Source organism: Bubalus bubalis, chromosome 2 (genome assembly GCF_019923935.1).
Source record: "Bubalus bubalis isolate 160015118507 breed Murrah chromosome 2, NDDB_SH_1, whole genome shotgun sequence".
Taxonomy (NCBI): Eukaryota; Metazoa; Chordata; class Mammalia; order Artiodactyla; family Bovidae; genus Bubalus; species Bubalus bubalis.
Window position 1 is genome coordinate 20,790,530 of NC_059158.1, and position 11,024 is coordinate 20,801,553.

The 11,024-nt window shown below is 46.6% G+C and overlaps 1 protein-coding gene across 7 annotated transcripts; it reads left to right on the plus strand.

Moving 5' to 3' along the window:
- The first annotated feature begins 333 nt into the window (after nucleotides 1–333).
- LOC102404706 (butyrophilin subfamily 2 member A1) lies at nucleotides 334–10,760 on the plus strand. Of its 7 annotated transcripts, none has more exons than XM_025295644.3 (8): nucleotides 334–469; nucleotides 1,069–1,196; nucleotides 1,982–2,329; nucleotides 5,315–5,596; nucleotides 6,873–7,094; nucleotides 7,496–7,516; nucleotides 7,616–7,642; nucleotides 9,695–10,760. In XM_025295644.3, exons 2-8 carry the CDS (start codon nucleotides 1,106–1,108, stop codon nucleotides 10,309–10,311), a joined length of 1,608 nt encoding a protein of 535 aa, XP_025151429.3. In that variant the 5' UTR covers nucleotides 334–469; nucleotides 1,069–1,105; the 3' UTR covers nucleotides 10,312–10,760. The 7 variants fall into 7 exon arrangements, 6 of the variants coding, with proteins under 6 accessions (XP_025151429.3, XP_006048051.4, XP_025151458.3 ...); XM_006047989.4 differs by having other exon boundaries at nucleotides 381–609; XM_006047990.4 differs by having other exon boundaries at nucleotides 396–609; nucleotides 6,873–7,040.
- Nucleotides 10,761–11,024: the final 264 nt, after the last annotated feature.

Genomic DNA, 11,024 nt, shown 5'->3' on the forward strand with positions numbered 1-11,024 from the left:
TTCCAGGCAAGAGTACTGGAGTGGGGTGCCATTGCCTTCTCTGATCCAGCACTAAGAAATATGTGAAATTGAGATGTGCTATGCTGACATCATCACCTGCCCACACCCCAACCACTAAACACACACACATACATACACACATAAATGGGGAGGGCTCTCCTGGTGATTACAAGCAACGCCAAAATCCTTGGGGAAGTATCAAGGCTTCAAAAGAAAAAGAAAAGTATCACGCTTCTGAAAAAAAAGAAAAAGAAATTATTAAAAGGCTCTGCACAGCTGTAAGATTTCAATTCCTGTACTGTTTCTGTGTGTTCTGCCCAGTAACTAGTGAGAAAGCAAACTCAGGGATGCCATTGGCTGGCTGACCCACAACCGGCTCTGAATCATTCATTGAAAATATTGTGACTTTGTGATCACCAGGTGGACCGGGCCTCGGGGCCCGCAAGCCGCACGCCGCCACTAACAGGAGGTGAAGAAAAGTTTTTTTCTCCGCTTTCCGAAGGGTGGTGAATATGCCCCTGGGCGGGTTTAGGGGGAAGAGGGACAGCCAGAAAATCATTATTTGAGCGGAGGGAGGAGAAAAGAAAACGCAGACGTTCATTCTAGAAGGTAAGAAGGGGAGGGGATGTGCGACCGTTCGGGGTGAGGCAAAGGGTGGGAGGCGGTAGATGGGAGGAACAAAACCCAATAAGGGGAAAGGCGAGGACCCGGGGAAGGGAGGCTTCCGGAGGCGAGGGTGGACTTATCTTGGCGTCTAGCCTGAATCGCTGGGAGAAAAGGGAGGGAGAGTTTGGAAGAGTATCAGGTGACGTCTGAAGAAACTCAACTCTGGCTGGAAAAGTGAGCCGAGGAGAGGGGAAAACTGCCTTCCAGATCGCTGTATTGTTGACATTCCATGCAGTGTTTAAAGGATCCATCTATCGGGAAATACCTAAACCGGGAGTCGAAGGGGGCGGCCCAAGAGAGAAGCTGGGGCGCTGATGATACCAACATGGGTTACAGGAAAGTATGACCTAGATCAGAACTATGGTGCCAAGTCTCCTTGGCTGATTCTCCACGTCTCTCTAGGTCTCCCGTCGCTGCCTCTCCGGGTGACTCCTCTTGGATGCTTATGGAGCCAGTTGCTTCTCTGTATTTTTCCCTGCCAGGCTTCCTTCTCTTCTTCCACCTCCTCAGCTCGTTTGCACCGGTCTCAGGTAGGGGGGTACGCCACTGACTCCTATCAACTTCTCAGAAAGGAAAACCAACACTTAAGTCTGCAAAGGGTAAAGAAGGGCTGCAGTTGTGCTCACTCACCCTTTCATTCTGCACACAGTCATCACATGGATCACAGCATCAGATGGATCCCAGGCGCACTCCAGTAGCAATCCAGTGAGAGCCAGAAAGCCAAGCTGTATATGTAACTTAAAAATCCTTAGTAGCTACATGTTAAAAAGGAAAAGGAAACCAACCGATGAAACAGACTTTCATAAAACATTTTAACTTCAAATAACCAAAGTATTATTATTTAAAATTTTAATTAATGTAAAATATGAACATAATGTAAATTATGAAATTTATTCTAAATTTTCAAAATTGTGTGTCTTTTACATTACAGCACATGTCAATCGGGACTAGCTAGTGGCGATCACACTGGACAGCTAAAGTTTATATCCTGTACCGCAGGCACCGCACTGGTTTGGGAAACAGAAGAAAACCCCTGTGAGCTCAGGGTGCATGAGGGGTGATCAGCGTAGGCTTCTCAATGTGTTGTTCATGAAGCATTAGCACCCCCCGCTAGACAGCCCTACTAGGTGTTTTTTGTTTTGTTTTGTTTTTTACTACCGACCAGCCATATCCCTTCGCCCCCAGAATCCTCAGCCCAGGAAGCCCCTAAGGCCTTAGAGAGAACATGTCTGTCCCCTGGAACACCCAGTTCCTTTGCTGTCTCAGAGAGTTGATGGCTGCTGCCCTTGTCTGAGTCTACCGCTTTGTGTAACAGTCCAGTTTACTGTCCTGGGACCAGCTTATCCAATCCTGGCCGTGGTGGGAGAAGACGCCACGTTACGCTGCCACCTGTCACCTGAGAAAAACGCTGAGGATATGGAGGTGCGGTGGTTTCGGACGCAGTTTTCCCCTGCTGTGTTCGTGTACAAGGGCAGGAGGGAGAGAACAGACGAGCAGATGGAGCAATACCGCGGAAGAACAACTTTTGTGAGCGAAGCCATCAGCGAGGGGAGCGTGGGGCTGATCATACACAACGTCACCACCCACGAAAACGGCATCTACTGCTGTTATTTTCAAGAAGGCAGATCTTACGATGAGGCCATCATGCACCTGACAGTGACAGGTGCGTGCTTTCGTTTTGTGAGGTTGCTTTTTCACAGTCTGACTCTTGGGGAAAGTTTTTCTCCTCACTCCAGGCCCGCTGCAGATCAGGGGAGTTTGTGCCTAGAATTCCCAGTAAACAGGGAGGGTGGCTTTTCCCTCCTCAAGGACTCACTGAATGGGTTTGCTCTGCTACTGTGGGTATCGGCTCTTGAGACACACACAGCTGTCATCTTGAGCAAGGGCGAATGCTTAGTCCCTACAGATTATCCTTATGCCTACTTCTGAGAAATCTCTAAGCATATTTCTCAGTAACATGTTTTAGAATTAGACATTTTTATTGTTAAATAGAATTTGTTGTTGTTTAGTCCCTGTGTTGTGTCCAACTCCTTGTGACCCCATGAACTGTATCCTGCCAGGCTTCTCTGTCCATGGGATTTCCAAGGCAAGAATACTGGAGTGGGTTGTGATTTCCTTCTCCAGGGGACCTTCCCAACCCAGGGATCAAACCTGCGTCTCCTGAATTGCAGATAGATTCTTTATCACTGAACCACCTGGGAAGGCCCATTAAACAGTACTCGTGCAGAAAAACTAGTAGAACATTAATGTACAGATTACTGAATTATTATGAGCTTCAACCACTCCTCATATCAACAGATAGGATGCTGCCTTCTACTGACAGTGTCAGTTTGCTTGGGCTGCCATGACAAAAGGCCACGGACTCTGTGGCTTAAATAACAGAAATGTGTTTGCTCGTAGTTCTGGAGGTTGTTAAGTCCAAGATCAAGCTGTCAGCAGGTTTGGTTTCTCCTGCAGCCTCTCTCCTTGGCCTGCAGGTGGCTACCCTGGTCTTCCGTCTGGGTCCTAATGTGGCCTTTGCTCTATGGGTGTGCATTTCTTGTATCTCTGTGTGTCCTAATCTCTTTTTATAAGGACTCCAGCAGATTGGATCAGGGCCCACCCTAACAGCCTCACATTGACTTAATTACATCTTTAAAAGCCCTGTCTCCAAATACAGTCACGTTCTAAGGGACTGGAGATTAGGGATTCAGCATAAAAATTTTGCAGGGACAAAGTTCAATCCATAACATGCCGTTTCTCAAAATCCCCAGCTGAGACAGGTTCCTAGGAGTAAAATGAGAAATAATGAGAAAACATTTAAATATTTTGAGAATATTAAATATTTAATATTAAAAATATAATGAGAAATATTTATTTTCATCCTTAATAGATACTACACATTTGTTTTGCAAAGTGTTTGTACCAATATACACTCTCACCGATCATATAGGATGCTCCACACCTTTTTCATTAAGTCCAAAGAGAAGTGTTTCACATGTGACTTCAATCTATTTTTTTTCCTTTCTAGTAAGTTATTTTCCATGACTGTGAGGATCAAACACCATTCTTGATGCTTTTCACTTCCTCTCCCTTCCCTGCTTTTTTCCTTGGGACATATCACCATCTTACAGAGTATGCATTTTACTTATTTATCCAGATTATTGTGTCTCTTCCACTAAAATGTAGTTTTCATAAAGGGTTGTTTTCTCTTTTGTTCTTGCTGTATTCACATCTTTAGAACTGAACCTGGAGCATAACAGATGCTCAGTAAATATTATCGACGGAATAAATGAATCTGCTCCGTAAAGCTGTAAGTGGTCATCACATCATACCTGAGCTATCTCTATTCTAAGCCTGAGATCTATTTTATTTTTCACCTTTCCCCATGAGCCTCTTACCAGTCCATGCTTTTAATCATCTTTGACATGTGCTTTAGTCAGGATTGTTGAGTTTATGCTCTGGTCTAAGCAGCCCTCAAATCCTAGTAGAAAAAAAAAAAAATCCTAGTAGGTTAAATCAACAAAAATCTATTTCTGACACAGGAAGTATATCCTTCATGAGTCCCGTGGGGCTCTACTTCATACAGACCTGCCTGGAACTTTATGGTTCACCTTGGCAGAGGGAAAGAGAGCTTGGCAAATTATGGTAAACATGAACCTGGCCTGGCCGATCCCACTCTGAATTGAGTCATACAATTTTTTGTTTGTTTTACTGTTTTTTTGGTTTGGTTAATTGGCTGGCTGGTTTTGTCCTTAGACCTGTTGTCTCATACTTGCCTTTACTGAATCCCCCTGAAATGTTTTGTAGGATTTCAGAGTTTCCATGCCAGCCTTTCAATCCGCAACTAGTTGTTTTTTTTCTTTTCCATCTTGAAAAGATCAAATTGAGGAAGAATCAGTAAGACTTAAGTGAGGTTTAATTTTGTCTTTGGTATAATTTGTGGAAGGTAAATATCTCTGAATTGGGGCGTAAGGCCTGGCTCTGCACGCTAGCTCTGTCAATTCTCCTAAAAATCAACACCTCCTTTTGATTATCAGATAGCTGTGGCGATGTGAAGCCCTAAACCAGGAGAAGGGAGACAGTGCCTTGAAGTCAAAAAGTTTCTTAAAATTCTGCCAGCCTGGCAGGTTTCTGTCCTTATTATATTGCACTTAAAACTTCAAGAAGCCAGAGCTGCCGAGAAGTCCTCTCAGGGCAGAAAGTGAAAGCCTAGACCTGTTTGTTTCTGATCAGAGTGGACACACCCATCCAGAAGTGAGAAAATTAAAATCTCTAGCTGAATGAATCAGTCAACAAACATTTATTAGGAGGCAGATAGATGCTTGCTCCTGTGATGGAGTCCGTAGGGAGAGCCCAAAGAAGAGTGCAATGTAAGCATTTCCCCTCTTAGAGATCTCACTTTTTTTTTTCAACATGTTGGCCTCCTGGTATTCTCCAAAATCAAGGTTTTCTTCCTTCCTTTTCTCCTTACTGTCTTCTTCCTTCCTTCTTCCATCCCTCCCTCTTTCTCCCTTCACAGAAGAGAGTGCATGGAATGTGCCTAATAGTTTTTTCTGGACATCAGCCTCTTGCTTTCTTGCCTCTTCGTCACTAAGAGCTGCTTTCCTAAGACACTTTGGCTAAGACACCATTACCTCTGTTACAGAGCCCTGGTCTCTCTCCCCAGGCCTGGGCTCTAAACCCATTATTGAAATGAAGAGCCCCGAGGATGGAGGCATCCGGCTGGAGTGTACCTCTGCAGGGTGGTACCCAAAGCCCCAGGCTGTGTGGAGGGGCCCTCATGGTGAGACCATGCTCCCCCTGGAAGAGGCTTACACTGTGAGTGCAGATGGGCTCTTCCTGGTCACCATGGCTGTGATCATCAGGGACCATTCGGTGAGGAACATGTCCTGCTCTGTCAGCAACACCCTGCTCGACCAGGAGAAGGAAACTGTGATTTTCATTCCAGGTTAGTTCCCTGCTCTCTGGAGGCTCATTTCTTTCTTTCTTTCTTTTTTTTCTTCCTGGAGGCTCAATTCATGGAGGCAGGATGCTCAGCAGACAGATTGGAGCCCAGCAGGGGGATGGGGAGGTAGGGCCATGGGGTAGAAGGATCCTGAGCCCTGAAGAGCTGGAAGCTACAGCTGAGCTGAGGCCTCTCCTTGTCATAAGAGGAAAATCAAATTGTCTCAAAACACAGGGGTAGAAAGCCTCCTTAAGGGTAAATCTGATAGTTGTTTGATCATGGTTCTTATCCTGCAGCAATTTGCAAACATTTAGAACAGTCCTAAAACAATGGACGGTGGTGTGGGTGGGTGTTGTCTGCTGAAGCCCTCCCTTCCTCCCCATGATATTTCCCAAGGGACAGTGCTGAAGAAAGTCTGTCTATAGACATTCATAAATGCATTAAAGAAGTACTAAACAAGTATCTCATATGCTCAAGGTACTGTTCTCGAAATCAAAGATAAATCAGTGAACAAAATACAAGAAGATGCCTGCCCTCGTGGGTCTCACATTCTAAAACAGCAGAGGACAATAAGTGAAATCATTAATTAAAACAAGGAGTGAAGTAATTAAACTGTGGACTGTATCAGATAGTGATAAGTATTGTAGAAAAATATTATATTTAAACTCCTGAGGCAGTTTATCTGGCAGTTTTCAAAGACCCCTTAAGATGCAGATATGATTGGAATGAATTGAGGCCAGGGAGAGTTGGAGGAGACGAATCCAGAGAGGCCATGGGTCTGGATCGTATGGGGCAGTGTAGGCCACAAATGAACTTTGGCTTTTAATCTCAGTAAGATAGGAAACATTGTAAGGTTTTGAACAAAGAAATAACATGATCTCACTTAGGCTGCTGTGCTGAGGACAGACAGCAGAAGGGCAGAAGGTATGGACAGAAGCAGGGAGGAGGGTATTGTAATGTTCCAGGCAAGAAGGGATGGTGGCTTATATCACACGGTGTCTGTGCTGATTCTATATGGCTGGTTAGCTTTTAGTCAGCCTTGTCCCACCCATGGTGACTCAAGGTGTTACTTGCTTTTTTGTCTGCTGAGCCCCCGATCCTGGCAATCACTGTGGGGTAAGCCAGTGCAAAGTCGAAGTTTCTTTCCCTAGCTGGAGTTTCTCAGAGAGAAGCTGGTGGAGCAGGGACCTGAGAGAGCTCTTCAGATCTGTGCCCTGAGGGGCTCTCATTCTGGAGCTCCTTTTTCTCACTAAATAGGATTTTGGGGCTCCCTTTTCAGAATCCTTTATTCCCAGAACATCTCCCTGGATGGTGGCCCTGGCGGTCATCCTGCCCTCTCTGCTTCTCCTCATTGCTGGGAGCATCTATCTCATCAAGAAACTCCATCTGGGAAAAAAGATTCTGTCCATGCAAAAAGAGGCTGAAAATGAAGAGAAAGAAATTGCACGTAAGGAACTGGGGAAAGAACATGTGGAAAAAGAGAAAGAATGCCAAACAAAAGGTAAAAGAGTAGGAGGACAGTTCACTGTCACGCAACTCGGCCAGCTAAAAGCCTGGGAAACAGAGAGGGCATGAATAAAAGCAGCAGCAAAGGGCTTGGAACTCTCACATCCTAGTAATGAATCCCTCAGACCTGACTTTCTTCCACTCTGCAAATGCTGCATCCATTCACCTGGCTACGTGTAGCCCTATGTTGTTGGACAAAAGCAAATCTAAATAAGTACTGATAGTATCTAGCCACCTGATCATATATCATTTCTGGTATCTTGACAGTTCCCTAGGCAGTGTGGGAGGAGGGTGGTGGTATTCACAGAAAAGATCAACTTTTCATTATTTAAGACAAACTCAGACTTTCTTAGTTCTTCTCTTAAAGACATTCATTTGTTTCTATTTCCTTTTCAGAGCAACTTCATGAAGAATTGCGTAAGTTTAACATTTCTTAAACTATTCCCTGCATGATTTGTATTCTCCTCTCTTAGCCATTATCTCATGAAGCTCATCTCTCTGCCTGTCCCATTGCAGGATGGAGAAGAAGCCTCTTACATGCGGGTGAGCGCCTCTAACATTCCCTGAGATCCTGAGCTTTCTCCCCACCAGGCAGCCAACACGACACATTAGAGGAGCAAGGGGGCCCAAGGCTGGCTGGGGAAGCAGGAGCCTGGCTTAGTGCACTAGCAGGATCCCACCCAGTGCTGGATTCTACCTCTGCTGTCAGAGACACTCCACAGGTCTTAACCAATTCTATAGTTACTTCTGGCCATCCTTTCTTTTTCAGAATAATTTCATCCATGATCCGGAGAAGGCAATGGCACTCCACTCCAGTACCCTTGCCTGGACAATCCCATGGACAGAGGAGCCTGGTGGGCTCCAGTCCATGGGGTCGCTATGAGTCAGACACGACTGAGCGACTTCACTTTCACTTTTCACTTTCATGCACAGGAGAAGGAAATGGCAACCCACTCCAGTGTTCTTGCCTGGAGAATTCCAGGGACAGGGGAGCCTAGTGGGCTGCCGTCTATGGGGTTGCACAGAGTCGGACACGACTGAAGCAACTTAGCAGCAGCAGCAGCATCCATTATCACCAAAGGTCTACCATACATAGTGAGTGAGGGAAGTCACTCGGTTGTGTCCGACTCTTTGTGATCCCATGGGCATAGCCTGCCAGGCTCCTCTGTCCATGGAATTTTCCAGGCAAGAATACTGGAGTGCGTTGCCATTTCCTACTCCAGGGGATCTTCCCGACCCAGAGATCGAACCCGGGTCTCCTGCGATGCGGGCAGATTCTTTACTGTCTGGGCCACCAGAGAAGCATAAACACTCAGGCTGCCAAAACCCAGGAAACCACACATAGTAGAGCCCCCACAAAGTTACATTTTAGTAGCCGTTGTTCTTTGAGTCCTGATTAATTTGAAAGAAGACGATACTGGCTTAGCTGTCTTTAAAGTGGGAGATGGTATATAGACTACACAGTGGAAGAGCCGTGTGTGGGAAAGGCAATGAAGTTCCCAGGCCTGGCTCAGGGGTGTATAGAGGCCAGAAATGCCTTCCTGCTCCAAGAGAGCACTAATATTCTGCGTATAGGGGAGGGGATGTGGGCAAGAGGGAAAGTACAGGGTGCAATGACCTGGTCCTAGTAAGCACCTTTGAGTTTTATGATTTGTCACCTTCTGCTCAAGAGCATCAAAGAATCCAGCCTTTGCTGGATCCCACAGCACTCAGACGTTTCCTCTTTCAAATTTCAAAATTATCACCGTTAGACATATAAATTTGGAGAAAGAAGAAAATCATTTTAACACAGTTGTTTTGTATTAGATGTAGACTTGACTAATAGTAACTGCCAAAAAGTAACTGCAGAGATGGCTGCAGAATGTCAGGGGTCTGAACCATTTCTTATATCCGGACAAGTCATAACTGTAGTCATCACACTCATGTTATTAAAGCAAAATGGATGGATCTCGTTTTCCCTACCTTTTGCCATACTTACCCCTCAGGCAGCAGGATGACTTTGGGGGACATTATCTTCCTTTTTTTAGCTTCTGAAGGGTGCTCTTGTTAGTCATTTAAATCAGTTGTCAGCAGGTTAAACCAGTAGGACACAGAGGACCATGTAGGGACCCTTTATCACCCTTATCTGTATAGGGAAAAATCGGCCTTACTTGCTTAATTGAGGGAGGGGAAGAGGATGGATTCTCTTTGCTAGTTTAAGCCAAGTGGGAAACTTTATTCTAACTTGATCCCCAGAGATCATATATCTTGAATAGAAAAGCTGACAGATCCGAGAACTTTGAGAGAAAGTGGGAGCCATTCATTTCAGCTCATTGGCTGAACTTTCTGTATTTCTTAGAGCCCCAGTCCTCCTCTACCCGTGGCAGCGCTCCTGCCACTCAAGAGAGAGAAGTGCAGACTCAGTAATTCAATTCTATCTGTGAGCTGCCTGGGATCTGGGATCAAGGGGCTTTCATGGAAAAGACTGTTTCCCAGGGGATTCTCCCCATGCTTTCTGGGATCTCTCAGGGGCCAGGAGTCAGGTCCTGGTCTCAGGATCTCAGGATCTCACAGTCTTGTGAGATCCCAGGCCTAACCCTGAGATTTCCTCTGCAGCTGATGTGGTCCTGGACCCAGACACTGCTCATCCTGAGCTCTTCCTGTCAGAGGACCGGAGAAGTGTGAGAAGGGGCCCTTCCAGGCAGAGCGTGCCTGACAACCCGGAGAGATTCGACTGTCGGCCTTGTGTCCTGGGCCTGGAGAGCTACTCCTTAGGGAGACATTACTGGGAGGTGGAAGTCAAAAACGTGATGGTGTGGGCTGTGGGGGTTTGTAGAGACAATGTTGAGAGGAAAGGGGAGGCCCTCCTGGTTCCTCAGAACGGCTTCTGGACCCTGGATATGTTTGAGAACCAATACCGCGCCCTCTCCTCCCCAGAGAAGATTCTCCCCCTGAAAGAGCGCCTTCACCGGGTGGGCGTCTTCCTGGACTATGAAGCTGGAGATGTGTCCTTCTATAACATGAAGGACAGGTCACACGTCTACACATGTCCCCGTTCACGCTTCTCTGGGCCCCTGAGGCCCTTCTTCAGGCTGGGGTCCGATGACAGCCCCCTCTGTATCTGTCCATCGTTTAGAGGGGCCCAGGGGGTCACAGTGCCTGAGGGGGGCCTGGTCCTTCACAGAACAGAGACCCACCACAACCACCAATTCCCTGGTCTCAGAGCCAGGTAGGGAAACCCAGGCCACCTCTACTACAGCACCGCCTGGAGGAATACTACCCTCCTTCCTTCTGGTCACAGGAGAATCTCCCCTGGGGTTCCCCTGGACATGTCTTCAAGCCCCAGAGCATGTGTCTCCCTCATTAGGCTATTGCTTTAGTAACTTGTTGCATGTAACCATGGGGCAGGGGCCAGTCTCAGGAACACTAAGTGCTGCCACATGGCTCCCAACCAACAAGTAAATGTGAGAAAGTGACAGGCAGAGAACCAGCTGCTTTAACATCAGATGATGCATTCAGCCCGAGACTGGAATTGACATCACATACTGTGGATCTGGGGATTCCCTAATAGCTCAGTTGGTAAAGAATCCACCTGCAATCTGCTGGAGAAGGGATAGGCTACCCACTCCAGTATTCTTTGGCTTCCCTTGTGGCTCAGCTGGTAAAGAATCCACCCGCAATGCGGGAGACCTGGGTTTGATCCTGGGGTTGGGAAAATCCCCTGGAGAAGGGAAAGGCTCCCCACTCCAGTATTCTGGCCTGGAGAATTCCGTGGACTGTAAAGTCCATGGGGTCACAAAGAATCGGACACAACTGAGCGACTTGCACTTGCACTTTCACTGTGGATCTGGGGCAAGGACAACGGGACATACTGGGATGTAAGAGGGGCAGGGAGCCAGAAATGGAGGTCAGAGATGGAGGAAGTAAGACAGAAGGTCCATTTCTA

Excerpts from the sequence above, each read along its gene's own strand:
- LOC102404706 (XM_025295644.3), top strand. The coding sequence starts at position 1,106 with ATGCTTATGGAGCCAGTTGCTTCTCTGTATTTTTCCCTGCCAGGCTTC. Across the intron at positions 1,197-1,981 it reads CTCGTTTGCACCGGTCTCAG|TCCAGTTTACTGTCCTGGGA; the intron begins GTAGGGGGGTAC and ends TTTGTGTAACAG. Across the intron at positions 2,330-5,314 it reads CATGCACCTGACAGTGACAG|GCCTGGGCTCTAAACCCATT; the intron begins GTGCGTGCTTTC and ends CTCTCTCCCCAG.